This window comes from Trematomus bernacchii, unplaced genomic scaffold, assembly GCF_902827165.1.
Source record: "Trematomus bernacchii unplaced genomic scaffold, fTreBer1.1, whole genome shotgun sequence".
Taxonomy (NCBI): Eukaryota; Metazoa; Chordata; class Actinopteri; order Perciformes; family Nototheniidae; genus Trematomus; species Trematomus bernacchii.
Genome location: NW_022987590.1, coordinates 201,275 through 221,007, shown reverse-complemented (window position 1 = coordinate 221,007; position 19,733 = coordinate 201,275). Strand labels below are relative to the sequence as shown.

Sequence of the window (19,733 nt, the reverse complement as noted above, 5' to 3'; positions counted from 1 at the left end):
TCCATGGTGAATTAATATTAAAAAGCTCAACTAACTTCACCTCGGATCAGCCTAGCTTTGGTCATATTTAAAAAGCACTATTTTGAGTATTTTCATCTACTTATAAAAAGATGCTCCATGTCAGATTCATGATTATCAGGATTAGAACAGGTGAGCTCTGACGCAGCTACCATGCTGTACTTATCTGCTATTGTTTTTTACTTAGTGTTTTTTATTATTAATAACTGGGACCCACTTTTTTATTCAAAATGTAAGTTAAGTTAAGTAAGTTAAGAATGCAAATGTGTCTGTTGCGGGACAAATAAAGGGATTCTGACGCTTTCGTTATGCATAAGTGGGCGTGGTTGTATTTAAACTGGGTTGTAAAAACGACAGCTGAAGCCGGGGCTGGTTCAGGACCAGTACCCGGGTCTGTATCGGTACGGAGAGTCTTTGGATCGTCCGGTCTCGGGTCTGCAGAGCGGCAGCGTCCCATCGCGGCACTGCCCCTCGTCCAGCTTGTCCAGCAGGTTCTCCTTCCTGCGGGGCGCCTCCAGGGGGGTGGGCAGCACCACGGGGGGGTCCCGCCCAAACTCTACAGTGGGGGGAGTTTCTGTACTGGAGGTGTGCGCGGGGGACTCTCCGTTGCCCAGGTTTTGTCCGTTTCCTCGGGGCCGACCGTCCGCCCAGAACACGTCGCAGCGGATCCTCGGGGAGGGGCGGGGTCGCGCCACAAAGTCTAGAGTTTTGGGCCGTTCGGGGGCACAGCGGCGGCGGGGGGTCGGGGGGAAAACCAGATTTGGATCGGGGAGCCGGGGGACCTCAGGACAGTCTTCTTTAAAACCTCTGAAGATTCCTGAAATAGGAAAGAAAACTAGTTGAGAAGGACTACTCATTTAACCTAATAAATGGATGAATATGAATTATAACTTGCCCATATTAAAGTATGCTAAATGTTATGTGGCACTCCGCTTTAGATTACTGATGTCCTGGACTGATTTAAGAAAAACATTTTCAGAAGACGCTTAATGTAGATTTAAATAAAGATACGTCATCCGTGTACATCTACTTATAATCAGAGATCCCTCACCTGTGTTTTCTAAAGCGGTCTTCTCCAGCAGGGGCTCCAGGCTGTGGGGGGGGCAGCTCTTCTTGATGGCTCCGTCTGACGGCGTCCTCCTCAGACTGCGGGAGGCACTGGGGGCTGACGGGATGTGGGTGGGGGTCAGCGACTGGCGGGGGTGACGCTTGAAGCTCTCCAGGTGTGTGTTGACCAGCGGGTTGATGTGGGGCTGATGCCGATAATGGGGGGGATGTTTGAGGGGGGAGGCAGGGGGGGCGGCAAGCTAGCTTCTCCTCGCTGTCGGAGCGCAGCAGCGAACGCGTGGAGTTACAGTCCGACACCGAGGATAACGACAGTAAGGTGTAAGAAGAGGGGATCGTGGGGGCCTTCAGAGGACTCTCTTTCCGGAAGAGTCTGTGAGTCTGGGGGCTGGTGCTCCTCCGATGCCCCCCCGCCCGGTGGAAAAATGCCTCCCAGCGGGACTTTACGTTTTCCTCAGGTTGGGACAAAGTGAGCAGGTTGCAGCCGAGCCCCACGGCCGCCAGCAGAGCTCCACAGCCCAGCAGGACCAGGTCGGAGCGCCGCCCCCCCCCCAGGGCTCCTCCTGCAGGGGGAGGCTCCGGGAGGGGGGGCGCTGGGGCAGGACTCTTCCCCCGTCTCCCCCCCCTCAGAGGCAGCAGGGAGGCCCTCCTTCTGGACGGGGAGGCAGAGGTAGGACTGACCCGGAGCTGCTGCTGGATCAGTGGAGAAGCAGCTGTCTTCATTTTCTAAACACAGGATAAAAATCAACATGTTATCATTAGAGCTGACATTTTCCAACACTAAGCTGAAGCATGAAAAAAGCTGCTGTCACAGAAAGCCGCCGTAACCCCCCCCTCTGTATAATATGTGCCAAACGGGACATATACTCGTGTGGTAGTATTCAAACTGCAGCAATATCTGTTCCTACAGTGGTGACCCGGTCCACTATCTCACACGCTGCATAGGAGTGAGATAGTGGACCGGGCTTCAAGAAACTGGAGCATGGTTTCAACATAATGCATTTCACAAGTGCAGGTGTTACAGTGAGGGACTGATAATACATGTAGATTGTGCCGATTAGTCTGCCTTCTTTGCCTTTTCACTGCCATATAATCCGTGGTAAACATCCCCGCTGAATTACGGGAGGAAGTTTGGGTCAAACTTATTTCTCAACGCGTTTTATGCTTTGTTGTCGTCTTTAAATGTAGGCCCGCATCAAACACGCTTAGTGCAGCTGCAACATTAAAATAGACTTTCCTCATTTTTTATTCTTAGTGCAATTAAGAATTTAAATGTCAACCTATTTCACTTCCAGCTGTTCTTTTTCCTTGATTAATGTGCCTGACATTTGAGTTGCTTCATTAATTGATACGTCTCTTGTTTGTGTTTCATGATGCTGAGGATTTATCTTGGGTTGAATACTGTAGATGCAATCATTCATGTTGCGAACTGGAAAAGCCTTGAACATCATTTAACAGCACTTCTCAAACATGAAGCGACACGAAGCAGCAATGTTAGTCAAACTCCATTCGTCCAGGAGGTTTTTTGCAGAGTGTTTATGACGCTTTTTCACGATCAGCTTGTTTACATTCAAATCTGAGATTCTCTGGTCAACCTCAGACAGTTTGGGGAGGATCTGTTTTTCCTCTCAATGTTTTCATCCATTCTGCATTTAGTCTACAGCTGTTCTACCATGTGTTCACTCTGTATATCAGACTAAGAGGTGATACTGGGTTCTGCTCACCCATCTCCAGCAGGCTGGGGACCCCGGGCACGGCGGGGCTGTGTCGGGGGGATCGTCGCAGGTTTGGGGCGCTGCAGGACCGCTGCCTGCTGCCTTCATGGGGGGGCTTCACACTGACACGGAGAGAGAGAGGGTTAGGTCAGATATAATGAAAAACAGGCTCCCAATGATATAATAAAAGACACAGTGACCTATCATATCCGATAACATTACAGTTAGCAGACACTTTTATCCAAATCGACTTAAAATAAGATGTTTTTTTTACTCATAGTGCATAATAAAAATACTCTCATTATTAAAATAATATTCTAATTGATATATTAAAACATCCTCTTTGAGCTATTACAGCTTCGTGTTAACAAAATGTACAGGATGCTGATTTAAACTAATAGATCTGAAAACATTTCACAGACCACCTGCAGAGACCCCTCTCTAAATAAAAAAAATCGTTCTTCCTCCGTCCACTCACCTGGCGTCGGCGCTGTGCTCCCGGTAGGGGCCACAGTTATGGGACCGGCCCTTCTTCCTGGAGCCCTTCCTCTCGCCCTCCTCTTCCTCCAGCTGGACCCCTGCACTGCGACCCCAGGCCGAGTACCCCTCCCGAGGAGTCACTGAAACACAACACATTTAAAAACCATGCATTATGAAACTGAATTTAGACGAATATTCACCTGGCAAAAATGATCAATTTAAAGGTCCCCTATCATACTGTTCTTCATCAATATATTCCAGGTCTCAGATATATACAGAACCTGTCTCTGATTGGCTAAAATACCAAACAGATCATTGCAGCATCCCATAATCCCCTCTGTTTCAGCCCTGTTTCCAAAGTGCTGATTCTCTGTCTGTTACTTTAGATCAGGGGTCTCCAACCTTTCTTCATCTGAGAGCTACTTTCAAAAAATGAAAGTGGCCAAGAGCTACTTGCATCACGTCGCTTACATTTATTCACATAGCCCTCATCAGTTGAATTAAGCTATACTTTTGTGCACGTGTGAAATTGCAATACCTAAAGCTTATCAAAAATAAGGTCCAAGAAAACGAAGATTTCTCACATATTATTATGGCCCACATAATAAGTACATCACTGAACATTCACATAAGTGTCCTTAATCACCACCTTACAAGCATTTCACTCTTTTGTTAGTGAGATGAATGGCACTGCATGCAGTCCACCATAGAGGTGTATGCTGGACCCACTTAGCCTAAGGCCTCCTTCACACGGGAACGTTTGCGTTTATGCACAGTATGCGTATTCAAAAAAGTCTTCCGTTCACATGCATTCGTTTCATTTAACGTGTCTGTTCAAACGAGACCGCTGGAAACGCTGTAGTACATATGCCGGGACTGTAAGTGGCACTGTAACTTCCGCCACAAAATACACCAAAAGCAGCGAAGAAGAGCAGCCTGGTGCAGCCCCGCAGCAATGTTGCCATGGCTACCCTTCTGTTTATGCCCCGCCGCGGTGTATTTAGCAACATGTAGTTCATGTAATTCTCCATGTCCACTTGTTGCTGATGGTTGTGGTAGAGGAGCTGTAGATTGTGCACTAATATTTGTAGCATGGTCAGTAGCAGTAGCACTAGCAGTAGCTACTGACAGGAGGAAGTGTGTGTGGCGATTGCTGGTATTCAGCGGGATATAGTAATTTACTCAGCATATGGATAAATGCAACGGGGAAGTTAACTGAAAGAAACCGAATCTGTGGATATTGCATCAACCGACCAAGAAGCACGTCTCCGTGGAGAGGACGCGCTCAGAAAGAGAGATATTCTCTACAAACACCGGGTGAGATCGCTCCTCTGGGACACGCCGGTCCTCGTGTTTCCTTTTTTTGTGTGGATTATAAACATTTCTCTTTTTGCCGCCGACGGGCGCAGGAGCAATGAACAATAATGGCCTGGATTAGGCAGTAAAGACAAGTTTGGTGTATCGCAGAGCGGACTTTTTAATTTTGTTTGTGTTGTTTGGCTGGAAAATTGTCAATATAATGGATCAATGCATGAAATCTGACTCTGTTTATTTTGTTTAAGGAGTATATTGGGCGTTAACAATTCTGGTTTGCCTTTTATAATATTATTTCATTCAAGAACCCCTTGTGCGTTTAATTAACACAGCTATTTTTGATAGTTGCTACAGCAGTGAGCAGGAGAGGTGGGGAGAGGCGGGGAGAGGTGGGGCTATCGTTATTTTTTCAGGAAATATTCGTATAGAGGTGATTACACGGACTCGGTTGACCCCCCAGAGCGTTTCGTTTACAAATCTATCCACCTTGGGACCCGTTATCGTTTGTGGGGTCAGTTTCTATCGGCCTCGTGTAAATAATAGGGCTATACGCACGCGAAACTATGCAGATACAAGCTGTTTTCTCCTCGTGTAAACGGCGCCTAAGGTTCACTCTAATAGAGTCATTTAAATGTTCATCTGTCAGTCTTGTTCTGTATTTAGATTTCATTCATGTCAGAAAAAGCTGCTTCACAAAGGTATGTAGAACAGAACCAAATAAAGCAGACATTTTCAGTGCTGCTTGGTGAATGTTCTTAATAGTTTTCTGGGTCTACAAGGCTCCAGAAATGTTGTGAGTTTTGCTGAGACTTAAGCTGAACATTATTTTGGAGATCTCCACAGGATTGACACTGAACAGTTGTTCAGCCATCTTTTTCTTCTTCTTCTTCATCTTGACATTAAATTATAAACCATAATAAATTAATTGTATAGGTCTAGCCTCCCTATATCTGTGTGTGAAAATGGTTCCATCCTCAAAAACAAAAAACTAATACTTCTGCAGTCTAGCTGCAGCTTCTAGCAACGGTCTTCTGTTAAAAAAAAGACACTGAATGTCTTGAATGTGGCATCACACACATGACTTAAGTCTGAACACAGCAGACAACAGGAGTATTTACAATAGCATTATAAATATAGTGCATGTGGGTGCACACTTACATTCTCTGTCTTACTGTTACATAAATCCCATGAATGTATGAGATTAAGTTAGCTTCATCATATCTCAATCAGTGATTAAGTGAATAATAAAGTTTCTATCGGGTCACTATCAGCCTGTCACTCATTATTTTCAGGGAGGGGGCGGGGTTTGGAGGAACGGAGAGGAGACGGTGATCGCGGAAGCTTTCCTCCTGCCTTCACAAACTTTACACAAGTATTTATCAACTGAAAATAGCAAGAGGACATTCATACTCTGCAATCCAAGACTTGATTAAATCCACCGAAAACCTGACATGACGATAACGAGTGTTTTTCAAAAAACACAAATCCCTCCCTGTGTGTCTCTGAGGCGCAACGACAGGGCCTGATTCAGAGCGGGTCATTCTGCTGTTAGTTCTGGACTGGTGTTGGTGGAGAAAGCAGACTGCTCCGTGTGTGTTGTCGCTGTGCTGCTGTCACGTCTGTTCCTTGATCTCTGCGTCACCGACCATTTGATATTCGTGTGACAGAAAAAATTCTAAAATAAAAAAACGTTATTGTCCAGCCGCGGCCGAAAAATCAATAAGCAACCTTACTACGCTATAATCGATAATCGAGCGGCGAGCTACTGAAAAGCTGCCCGCGAGCTACCGGTAGCTCGCGATCGACGTGTTGGAGAGCCCTGCTTTAGATGAAAATAAGGAGCCCCTCCCCACGCCCCTCAGAGATATTTGGTTAAAAAGAACACAATGGTGCTCTAGGAGGAGATTCAGGTGATAAGGTGGGGGGGGTTACCTTGGTTGCTGATTGGCTAATGGTTACACAAGCCAAAACATCGTTATGACATCATAAAGTGGCCAAAATCTGATCAGCTCATTTTCAGACAGGTTTTTATAGAAATGGATCAGGACAAAAAGAGAGAGAATCTTTGTTCCTGAAACTTTCAGAGTCTCTTTCCACAGAGGGGACACATGTTGATGTAGAAGAGACATGAAGAAGAGGGGACACATGTTGATGTAGAAGAGACATGAAGAAGAGGGGACACATGTTGATGTAGAAGAGACATGAAGAAGAGGGGACACATGTTGATGTAGAAGAGACATGAAGAAGAGGGGACACATGTTGATGTAGAAGAGACATGAAGAAGAGGGGACACATGTTGATGTAGAAGAGACATGAAGAAGAGGGGACACATGTTGATGAAGAAGAGACATGAACAAGTGGATTTTGCTTAATAGGTGACCTTTAATGAAATCTAATTGTAAATGTAATTTGTTGATGCTCACGCTGGATGGCTCTGAGGCGCGGCAGCAGGGGGGGGCTGCTGGGGGGACTGGAGCTGCTGCTCAGTAAACTCCTCCGTTGGTCATGAGACGGAGACGCCTGCACCGTGATCTTGTGCTGGAAATCTGAATCAACATTGAAAAAAATACTTCATTTACTTCAGAGAAAAATTAAAAAAGTTGGAAGCCAATTGATAATCTAACAATAAACACCGGATATTTTGAAGCTGCTGTACGTAACTATTTGTTTTTAAAATAACAATAAACTTTTACGACAGGTCCTCTTTCTGCCGTGTGATTTTACTTGATGAAACATGGATAAAAGCTGTGAAACTTACCAAAAAGTTAGTTGAGTCAGAATTTGTAATCATATCAGGCTAAAGTTATAAGTCAACATTTAACTTTGTAATAATCAACATTTTTAAATACAAATTATAACATTTAGAGAGCAAAATGTTCACTTTAAGTCAGAGATATGAGCTTTAAAGGTCCCATGTCATGCTTTTCTGGTTATTACCCGTCCCCTTGTGTGTTATGTAGCTTTTTCTGCATGTAAACGGTCTGCAGAGTCACAAACCCTCAAAGTACACCCTGTAGGGAGTAAAACTCTAACACAGAAAAGACCTGTCTATGCTGCCCCAGAACGCCTCGTTGGACATTTCTCTTTTTCCATTGTTTGGTTCTTGGGTATAGTGACGTATTTTGGTATAGTGACGTAACGTAATGTAACGGCCGTTACGTAACGTCCGCGGAGCCATTACGTTTGGACCAATCCGCGGACTTCCTCACACACAGACACTCGGCGGGACGTTGCGAGGCTCGCTGCTGCGAGGAGCGGGACACTGTGAGCTGGCTCACTGGTGTGGGGTCGGCGAGACAGCGAGACACCGCGGAACTCAGCCTGGGCACACAAACTCCCAGCCAGGCTGCGGGTGTGTGTGTGCCCAGGCTGAGTTCCGCGGTGTCTCGCTGTCTCGCAGACGGCCACTGGGCTCACAGGGAGGGGGGGGGGGGGCAGGAGCTCCAACAAGCCGTTTAGGACAGAGAGTGAATACACATACTATACAGAGATGCTGTATGAGAAACCAATGTGAGTTTGGAACATTGCACAATATAAATCTATTCTAGTAGACCTCAACAATGGAATTATGATCAGTAGAAATGGCCATGGCATGGGACCTTTAAGTCTAAAAGGTATGAATCCAACCAAGTCACCCACACACAAACAACATCACAATACCAAATCTAGACTAAATGTAATACCATGCACACCCATGCACACACGTTACAGTTTTTGTCCCCGTTACCTGAGGGCAGGCTGATGCGGTTCCCGTCCTTCAGCTTCAGCCGGTTGCGTCTGAACTTTCCCTGCCGGCTCTCCACGTGAGGTTTCTCCTGGTACAGCTGGTGGATGATGATGTTCAGCTCCCGCTCCAGGATGTGGATCTCCCGCTCCGCCAGCTCCTGCTCGCGCCTCCTCAGCTCCTCCTGCTGGTTCTTCTGCTGCAGCGCCGCCTGCGTCAGCTCCTCCTCCCACGACCGCAGCTCCTGAAATAACAGACAGAGTGTTGGGAAAACACTGAATGTCCTCTTCCAATATCAGAGTCCACATGATAACAAAGGTATCCCAACTGTAGCTGTGTACCCCCTCACTCATCTGTGATAATTCGCCTATATTTTTTCGTGAATCAAACCCTTTGTTATCGTGTTTAACCCAACTGCTCCTAAATGAAAATCACTTGTATAACTCACATTCAATACAAATGCATTTAAACTTGAAATGTACCCTTGTTGTCAGGTAAAATAATGATGTGAAGACTCACTACTTATTTAGGAAGCCTATAGAGTGGTGCATAAATCATAAATCTATCGATCCTATAAAAATACGTCAAGACCCCTCCCCTCTGAACAGTCACTTTTATCCGTCATATTTGAAAATAAACATTGTTATTTTCTGTATTCATGTAAGACAAAAGTTATTTATTTATTTGGCGATGACTTGCGCTGTTTTTAAGAACGCACCCAGCGGGCGACCAGGCGCCTGCGTACCCCCTGCGATCCCCTTTTTGATTGATTGATCTCCCGGCCTTTAGCCTCCTAATACGAAGATGATCCCATGTGTCCGTCAATAAACTGGACCTCCGTACCTTCTCCTTGGTCCTCAGCTCGTCGAACATCTCCTGGATCTCCAGCTTCCAGTCGTCCTGCAGGGAGTGGAACGACTCCGCCGGCATCTCGAAGAATCCCGACTCCTCAATGGCCGTCAGCTGGTCCAGGATCAGTGTGAAGTGAGGCCGGCAGTGAGGGTCCGGACTCCAGCACTCTGTGGAACAACAGGGGGATGATCACTGTTCCTACTGCAGTGTAATACTTTTCGTTAGGGATGTAACGATATATTGAATATCGCGGTAAATAAATGTCTCAATACCGTCGTGAGACTGACAAAAAATTGACGCGATTTTCTTAATTTTTGAAAAGAAAATTCAAGTAAAAAAAAAAGAATTCACATTTTTTTTCTTTATTTTTCAATATCGCGATAAATATCGTACCGTGGACTTTTTAATCGCGATATTATCGTACCGTGAGTTTTTGGTATCGTTACATCCCTATTTTTCGTTGTTTCAAATATTTGTATTGAGAAGAAGCATACAAGTGTAAGCAATAGCACGGACTTCTTTGCGTTGGAAATCATGCTTCCCTTTTTCAACATAAAAGACAAACATAACAGCCAACAAGAAATAATAAAGAAAAAACATAGCATGACAGGAATACCGTACTCAATGACATACATAGTCATCGTGGGAAAGAACATAGTATATATAATACAAATAAATAAATAAACTTAAAGGGTGCGTGTAATACTTTTCTATACTATTTTTTAATAGTAAATGTTAAATTGTATGTTTCTGGCACATGCGCCGACACCTGTTTTTGCCTCTGGCTCTTGGTTATTAATCTTTATATGATCCGTTCTATGGCTTCTCTCAATTAAAGGTTTTTATTTAGGTTTTTGAATTAAGCTTTTAATCCAACAACGAAATATTCAAATTCAAAATGAGTGATAAGTGCCCAAATGTTTTTTTATAGGCTATCAATATTGACCTTTGGACTTTAAAACGCTCTGCAGTTATTGGAAATGTTTGGATCACACCGGTCTGACGCAATGCTACACAGCTACCACTGAAATCTAATTCTCCTAATAGTATAACACTAATAATATGAGTGTAGCCCCGTCTTTATCCGTGCACAAATACTGGCTTTAAACACAATAAAGAGACATGCAAAACAAGCATTTATATGTTAAATTACAGTTAAAATGTCAACATTATGAGTAAAGTTTTAAAGTTCCAAACTATTCTGCACAACCTGTATTATTTCCGTCTAATTAGGAGGATGACTGTCTTTGAGCAGGAAATAAAGGAGTTCTGTTACCCTCCATCAGTCGTGCAAAAGGCTCCGGACAGGTCAGGGGAACGGGCAGAGCCAGCTTGTTCATGGCGACTCCGTACGCCACCGCCAGACCATCGATCCCCCGGAAAGGAACTTCTCCCGTCAGCAGCTCCCACAACAACACGCCGTAACTGCATCGTGAGAAAATAAACAAAAATATACAAATAGGTGGTGAATACGTCAGAAAAGAAGCATTAATACGCAACACAAAATGTGTAAACTGCAGTATCCTCCTGAGATTAGAGGCTTGGTGTAAACACATCGAAAAAGGCATGAAAACTGGTTCTGGAGATAACAGTGAGTTCACAGCAGAGCACGCTGTTTGAATACATGGAGGGGAGTAAATGGCATCTGTAAATGCAAAGTAAATACCAAAAGGAGACAGAAAAGATCGAAAAAAGATGCAGTGCAGACAGACCAAGTGAGTAAATGTAGAACGCAGGAATAAGTGTTAGAATAAGAAAGTTATAGATGTCTTATATTTATCAAATGGGTGAGTGGCCGAGGAGGGACCATGACTTTTTGGAGACACAAATAAGGGTACTTTTCTTTCACTGCCACACAAATACATTTACTGTAATGTGCATATTTTTCTGTGTACTAATATATTTTCTTATCCTGAGTGATCTTTCCAGCTGCACAAGTACATAATGTATTTTTTATATAGTATTTATAGCTACATGTACTCTCGAGCTTCTTCTAGTCTAGTATCCATCTCATAACGCTTCTCTTCCCGTGTGCTAGTCTCTGTTTTATCAATAAATCATGTGCTGAGAACTGATTTTGTTCCAGTGCACGGAGATTAAACTGCTTCCTGTTTGGCTCTTCCAGTCTCCTCCTCCTCCTCCTCCTCATCCTCCTCCTCCTCATCCTCCTCCTCCCTCCTCTGCCCACCTCCACACGTCGCTGCCCTTGGAGAAGGTGGAGGAGCGGATGACCTCGGGGGCCATCCAGGCGTAGGTGCCGGCGGCGCTCATCTTGGTGGTGCGGTGCCACTCCCGAGCCAAACCGAAGTCCGTGATCTTCAGGGTCTTGTTGCTCAGATCCTCCATCTCCACCCTCTCCAGGATCAGGACTGGAGAGGAGGGGGAGGAGGTGGAGGAGGGGGTGATGAAGGGATTCGGTTGGAGGTTATGAGGGGGGGGGGGGGGGGATATGTGCAGATTTTCAGGTGGGTTTTAGGGTTTTAGGGAGATCATCGCAAGGATTGTGATGCAGCAGGAGGAGGATAAAACCAGATGAATCAAACACAATGCATGTGCAAAACAATAAAGGGTGGATGCAGAAAACAGGGTGGGGTTGGTGGGAGGCGAGGATGAAAGGATGGGAAGATAAAAGCAGAGAAGAAGAGAAACAGTGAGGAAACACAGATGAAAAACAGAGACAGCAGATTTTTACAACAGGAAGTGGTGGAAGATGTACTCAGATTTTAAGTAAAAGTACAGATACTACATTGTGAAAATACTGTTATACTTAAAGAGTCCTCTCAGCTGTATATCAGTATGTAGTGTCTCTACTTTAAAGAGTCCTCTCCTGCTGATGTTCAAGTGTATATCAGTATGTAGTGTCTCTACTTTAAAGAGTCCTCTCCTACTGATGTTCAGGTGTATATCAGTATGTAGTGTCTCTACTTTAAAGAGTCCTCTCCTGCTGATGTTCAGGTGTATATCAGTATGTAGTGTCTCTACTTTAAAGAGTCCTCTCCTGCTGATGTTCAGGTGTATATCAGTATGTAGTGTCTCTACATCGTGACGTCACTATGTTCCAGAAGTAAACAAAGGAGTCCAATAGAGGGATAATAATAATAATAATAATAATAATAATAATAATAATAATAATAATAATAATAATAATAATAATAATAATAGGGAGTCTTTAAAGTACCTCAACATTTTTACAATACTTGAGTTAATGTACTTCACTCCACCATTGACAACAAGACATCCCAAAGAAACACAGAAACTGACGCTGAACGACAGAAATAACCCGTTAAGAAGCAACCATTTGCTCTAAAAAGAAACATCCACCGTGCTCCACCTAACCACAGCACCTAACCTCTGCTGCAGAGAGGAGGGAGTGTCTGCAGGCTGCGGTGAACATCAAGCGCTCCTTCATCTGCTGCAGACACTCAGTCCAAAGAAGCTACGACATGAGGTCAGAGGAAAGCCTGCTCCTGAGCAGCAACATGAGACAAACACAGCTGATTCCCCCTGAGGATGTGGGGGGGGGGGGGGGGGGGGGGGGGGGGGGGGGTAGGGGTAATCTGTGCACTCAGTGTAATGCACACTCAGCAATTTAGAGGAGAGCAGCTGTTAAAGTGGCATGTTGTGTGAGAGACGGCACAGGGAGGAACAAACAATAACAAGCCAGGGTTTACTAAGATAAAATACCAATACCGTGCTTCCTGCCATTTGAATATTGCACTAGTCTTTATTTGGGAATTCAATTAAATGGTGATTATTTGTGCAGCACTTAAAAAAGGGCCCTATTCTGTTTGGGGGGGTTTTCCCTTTCCTGTAATGTGTTCTATAATTTTTAGTGCATGTAAATGGTCTGCAAAGGCTAAGATCCCTGTGTTCCCTCCAGAGAAGAGCTTTCTGAACATTAAAGCATGGAGACATGTCCCAGTAGAGACACTACATACTAATATGAACCTGAGCATCAGCAGGAGAGGACTCTTTAAAGTAGAGACACTACATACTAATATGAACCTGAACATCAGCAGGAGAGGACTCTTTAAGCAAATAAAGTTGTAGAGATGAAAGAAAGCAATCTTGAGTCTTTTTTTAGAGACCGCACGTCATAATAGCCACTCCATCACCACAGTGATGATTCACAGGGTGGAGCCACTTCTGAAATCACTCATTCAACTTTAGACTTTCTCAACTATGTGCTTTGAACCCCACTTCGAACGAGTTGACAATTTAAATGATTATACGTTAAATAACTTTGAGGTACGGCCTCCTGTCTGTCCAACATTTACACGACAGCTTGATATCATTTTCCACTTTTTATATTCTTAAATGATCGCCTGCAGAATTAAAGAAAGCTTTAAAAAAGGCTTGATTTAAGCTCTGCGTTGTTATTCTTATGGAGTATACGTTGAAAACTCCCTATTATGGCTAATCATTTTAATATTATTTGTATTACTTAATGTACTAAAAGAGTCAAGTATTCAATTTGTTTTGCATTTTTGTAAATATATAAATATTTTACTAAGAAATTGGTTCAAATTTAGAATATCTACTAATTTCATTCCATTTAATGTAAAAAAAAACAAAAACAAACGTTTAACATCATTTTATATCAATCACATAAAGCCAAGAAGTTTGTATTGACTTCTTAGGGCCTAAACTTCTTCTCATAGCCAGAAAGTAAAAGAGAAACTCTGGATTACACACTTGTATGGATTGAAAATAAAAGTGAAAGTGTAAACAGGCTGCACTGTGTTTCCTCTGAGAGTCCAGGACGGCACTGACTTAACATTTGATCGCAGCCAATAGGAAGTGAAGCGTCTGCGCTGATCACCAGAGAACCGACCAATGAGAGGCCTGCTCTCTGCTCTCTGTGTGACTGTGGGTGATATCTCTGCTCATCACAGCAGAGAGCATGGGGGAAGGTATACTATATTTAAAAGTAATGAAGCCCGACAGACAAAATAACAATAACAAATGTGGCAGTTTGAGAAGTTTGGTCCGCAGCAGGGATAACATGATGCAGATGTTCCTGATCGTGATGCAGATGTTTCTTAACGTGATGCAGATGTTTCTGTGTTTCTGAACGTGATGCAGATGTTTCTGAACGTGATGCAGATGTTTCTGAACGTGATGCAGATGTTTCTGAACGTGATGCAGATGTTTTCTTACTGTTGCTGGACTTGAGGTCCCGGTGGATGATGGGCACGATGGCCTGGCTGTGCAGGTAGAGGATGCCGCGGGCGATCTGCACCGCCCAGTCCACCAGGGTGCAGGGCGGGATGCGTTTCCCAGCCAAGGCGCGGTTGAGGGGCCCCCCCCGGGCGAGCTCCATCACCAGACACAGGTTGGGCTCCAGCAGACAGACCCCCAGCAGCCCCATGATGTTGGGGTGGTTCAGCATGGCGAACAGCTTGGCCTCCTGCCGGACGCTCTCCAGGGTCTGATCCGGGTCCTCGTCCGGGTCCCGCCGCGCCGCCTTCACTGCGACCTCTGACCCCCGCCATACCGCCCGGTACACCTTCCCAAAGCCCCCCACCCCGATGATCTCCTCCAGGGTCAGCTCCGAGAAATCTATCTCCAGCACTGAGGAGGGAGGAGGAGAGGAAAAGGTTTAGAGAGGCTGACCCAACATGAGTTTAGTATTTTGTTGTTTTTATATCTTGTATATCTATATACATCTATATTTTTATCTAATTACCAGAAGACTTTTATACTTTAACTAACTGCATCGTAACGACCAAAAATACAAACACACAACTTTGAAAGAAGCTCAAAACACAACGGAAACCAAGGGACACTAAAAAGTGGACGCGCACAGCTGGGAGACCAGGGGACACTAAAAAGTGACGCGCACAGCTGGGAGAAACGGAAAAACGAAGTGTGGAACACGCTAGCAAGTGTGCAGGTGTGCGTCATATGAGAGGCCCCGCCTTACATCTTCCGCCACAGATTTGGGGAAATTGGTCCGTGCGCAAAGCATTGTGGGGATTTTAAGGCCGCGAAGTCTACTCATGTGCATACTCGATATTTCTCCAAACGGAGTACGCCGGGCTCGGTAGATTTCCAAGTATACTGGAGATTGGAACAGTACTTCGGCGGCACTCGATGACGTAGTATGCTTGAAATAGTGGCTCGGAAGCAGCTTTACTCGCGATTGAGAAACACCCCAGGAGACAGTAAAAAGTGACGTGCACAGCTGGCAAACCAGGGGACACTAAAAAGTGACGCACACAGCTGGGAAACCAGGGGACACTAAAAAGTGACGCACACAGCTGGGAAACCAGGGGACACTAAAGAGTGACGCGCACAGCTGGGAAACCAGGGGACACTAAAAAGTGACGCACACAGCTGGGAAACCAGGGGACACTAAAAAGTGACGCACACAGCTGGGAAACCAGGGGACAGTAAAGAGTGACGCGCACAGCTGGGAAACCAGGGGACACTAAAAAGTGACGCACACAGCTGGGAAACCAGGGGACACTAAAAAGTGACGCACACAGCTGGGAAACCAGGGGACACTAAAAAGTGACGCGCACAGCTGGGAAACCAGGGGACACTAAAAAGTGACGCGCACAGCTGGGACCAGAGCGCTTGGTGATGTTCATGATTATAAAGCTGGACAACTGTCTCTGTTGTTGGAAACTTACCTAAAATGTTTTATGGGTTTATTTTAACAAAGTGATCACATGACTCCTTCTGATGTTACTGCAGATCTGCTGTAAGCTAGCTAGCTAACATAGCTAACCTAGTCATTTCAGATATACTGACCAACACTAACAGTTATGAGACAGACTAACTGCAACAGAGACACTTGTCCAGCTTTATAATCCCCTGATCTCCGTTGTGTTTTGAGCTTCTTGCAGCGTTTGGTTTATTGTGCGCAGGTTTGTGAAGATGTGTCTTCAGCTGCATGTGTTTTGGCTTTTGTTACTTCATTTGCATCATTTCTGAAACGGCAGCGCGTTTCAACCTTTATATATACAGTCTATGGTTTCAACTGATGAAAGTGTTTTTGAACGTTGTACATACTGTAGGTACAACGGCTCCATTTGTAATGATATAACATTTAAAACAATCACAACAAAGTGCTTTTGCCACACCGACATGAAATGTATGCACCTATAACCTTATGTACTTTATGCACTGTATGCACCTACATAGGACTAGCACTTGTTCAAAGATATGTAGAAAAATCGTATTTAAAATTCTTCATATCTGTTTGTATTTTTTTTTTTATTAACCCAATTCTAATGTTGTTATTTTAATATATACAGTGTTTCACTCTTATTGCTGCTCACATGACATTTCCCCACGGGATCAATAAAGATTTATCTCATCTCTAAATCTCTTGACACAGCATTAACATTTTTTGCAGACATCCTTCCAAGGACATGAAGGGTTAAAGTCAGCCCGTCATCAGCTGGTAATAATTCACCGTTTGCTCTTAAAGAAGGCAAAAGCATGCTAACAAGGACGTTAAAACCAGGTCACTGAGTGGAAGCATGCTTTCACTGAGCCACCCTGATGCCCCAAATACAGGAAGTGATGAAACTAAGAGTGAGCATCTGTCCAAAAATCTGACTAATGTTGGAGGAAGAAATGATGATGACCCTTTCCTGTGAGAGATGACCAGCAGCCTTTGTGTCTGTTCATTCTCTGCTAGCAGCCTCCTCATCAGACTGACCTTGATGAATATTTCAGGTGGATGATGTGAAAGTAGGCCAGCTGCTGCTGAGGAGATGAAAGCTACAAAGACAGCTGTCCTCCACCCAAACAAGCAGCGCTGATGTGGGTCGTACTGCCTTAAAATACAAGATTTATTATCCTGTCTTTTGCTTTTACACTGATGGGTTGTTGCAGCTGCAGAGGATCCTTTAAAGCTACTGTGCAGTTAGGAGCTTTTCTGCTTACTGTCTCTATCTGAGGCTGCACATTTAGCTCCACTAGACATTTATTTAGCTCTATGTTGTTGCACCGGCCACCGTGCATATCAAGATAATGCATTGGCCACAAAGCTATTTCCATGTACATAATATCTGATGATAATATTGCAGGCAAGGGAGCAGCATGTCCAGTTCTCTTCTCTTTCTGCTGAGGATGCAGCACAGGGTGCATTGCAATTTGAGGCGGGGTGCCTGTGTGTGTGTGTTTGTGTGTGTGGTTGTGTGTGTGTGTGTGTGTGCGTGTGACAGGAAGAGAGGGATGAATAATGGTGCTGAGGCTGTGAGGATGTTTGTAGGCCAACAGGAGCTCACTGCGCCGTGACACAGCACTCTCTCTCTCACACACACACACACACACATACACACACACTCACACACTCTGTTTAGTGATGTAGCATTAGCATGGAGCACAATAGGACTCACGGTGCAGGGGGGGCACCGGGTACTGCTGCTGCTCCCCGGTGTCCCGGATGTCTCCGTGGCTCACATAGTTGGAGGGGAAGATGCCGACCCGGTCCAGGATCATGCCGGTCCACCAGCCCTCATCCCCGGACACCAGCGAGTCCTTGGACAGCACCTCCACCAGGTCGCCCCTCCGCAGGCTGAGCTCGTCCTCCGCCGCCGCTTCATAGTCGAACACGGCCCTCCAGAATCCCGGTGCCTTGTCCGGTACCGCGTCCGGCACCGCGTCCGGCACCGCGCCGCCTCCATCCTCCGGCCAGCGGAACACATCCTCTTCCGCTGAGGAGACACACACCCTGGGACTCAAACTGGTGTCCAAAGCGGGTTTGAAGACATCCATGGACGCGATCCATAGGGGCGACCTGGATCACTGCATCCACCTGACGCGGCTGGAGACTCGGTGCGCGCTGCGTCTGCACACACACACACTCTCTCTCTCTCTCACACACACAGCTAAGTAGCGGCTAATCCTGCACACAAACACTGCAGGAGACTCGGAGCGCCATTCTGCAGCATCGTGTGTGTGTGTCTGTCAGTGCTGCTTCACACACACTCAGCTGCAGGTTGATGCTTCTCACACACAAACACACACACACACACACACACACTCGGCTGCAGGTTGGTTCCTCTCAGTGCTCAATCCTTCCCCCAGTCATGGCTGAAACTCACCGTCTTTATTGTAAGCCAATTGTGCAAACGTGCGAATCATCCTCGGCTTCCTATTGGTGCAGATACACGTCAGCAACGCTTTAAGCCCCGCCCCTGTCTCAGCTGCTCCACGCCAGTTAAACACACACACACACTTACTTACATACACGCACACACACACACACACGCACACGCGCACACGCACGCGCGCGCACACGCACACCCGCACGCACACACACACACACACACACACACACACACACAGAAAGGAAGCGTGTTTTCTTCAAATACTCTCCTTTATTTAGGTATTGACCCCCCTTAGAAATAATAACCAAAATAAATTGCAAAACAAATCGTAAAATCCATGCACAATTCCCTGAAATAAAAACAGAAACCCATAGCAAGGAGTAAAAAACAGTCAACTTAACAAACAGTCAAACAATTTCAGTGATGAGAAGGTGTGTTCATGTGTGTGTTTGTGTGTAGTGCTATCTGTTAGAAATATTCTGTTAGTTTCAGAGATTGTCAATTGTATTTCTACCTTTAAATTGCAACCAGTTCATGAAAAACACCAAAATATATCCTAAGTTTTGTGTGTAAGACATCATAAATATGTTGACCCAGACTGCATAAATAGTGGAGATGCAGTGACAGTGTTTCACGTATAAAACATGTTTTGCAAAAATAATCAATGAACCGAAAAGTGACAAATCCAACCTAAATCCAGTTCCTGACACATTTCACCTGACCAGCGAATTCAAAAATATCAAATCATTTAAAAAAATACATTTAATTGAAAATAAATAACTTATTAACTCAAAAGAGTGGGTACTAACCCTTTATTTTAGTTAAGATTATAAAATGGTAAACCAACAAGACGTTCTGAAATTAAAATTAAAATCACAAATTACTATATAGTTAGTCAAAGCTACACAATATTAAGATACCTGAAAAGGCCTAAATACATTTTCGGTTTGAAAAATAAAAACAAGTCGAATCTAAAAATGTTGAATATTTTGCAGTTTGCAGGCAATTCTATTGTTGCAGATATGCAGTTAAGTGCAAAGAAACAGACATGGAGTTAATTGATGTGAAGATTTGAGCTAGAGAAATGTTCCAGGTGTGGAGTAAAAGTATCTACAAGCAGAGAAAATGTGTTTTTTAACGGCAAAACAATCCCCCCACAAAGGAAATTAGAAGGGATATTTATTATAAACAGTTTTGATTTTGCTATAAAAACCTGTATTCTTAAAACAAAATCCTCTCTTCCATTAGTCCATTCTGGGACAACACGCTTGTGCTTATTTCTGCATAATATGTAAATAGTGGCTTGAACTGATGCAACACATTTATATTCGCAAAAGAATATTACATATTGACTTTAATATATTTTGGCAGCAGGTTCAACTTAATTGTATTAGGTTAGTTTAAAGCAGTAATATTACGTTGAAATACTTTCATATTTTTTTCAACTAGCCTTATAGAATTAAGTAAAATCTGTTGGCAAAACATATTTTAATT

At 44.4% G+C, this 19,733-nt stretch overlaps 1 protein-coding gene across 1 annotated transcript; it reads right to left on the bottom strand.

The window, feature by feature from the left end:
* Positions 1-154: 154 nt before the first annotated feature.
* map3k9 (mitogen-activated protein kinase kinase kinase 9) lies at positions 155-18,158 on the bottom strand. The gene is given in 13 exon segments (XM_034129105.1): positions 155-835; positions 1,070-1,316; positions 1,318-1,635; positions 1,637-1,809; positions 2,808-2,920; positions 3,277-3,418; positions 7,016-7,138; positions 8,320-8,560; positions 9,160-9,335; positions 10,445-10,593; positions 11,357-11,537; positions 14,329-14,742; positions 17,526-18,158. Coding segments are annotated over 13 exon segments (3,099 nt in total). The 5' UTR covers positions 17,905-18,158; the 3' UTR covers positions 155-392.
* Positions 18,159-19,733: the final 1,575 nt, after the last annotated feature.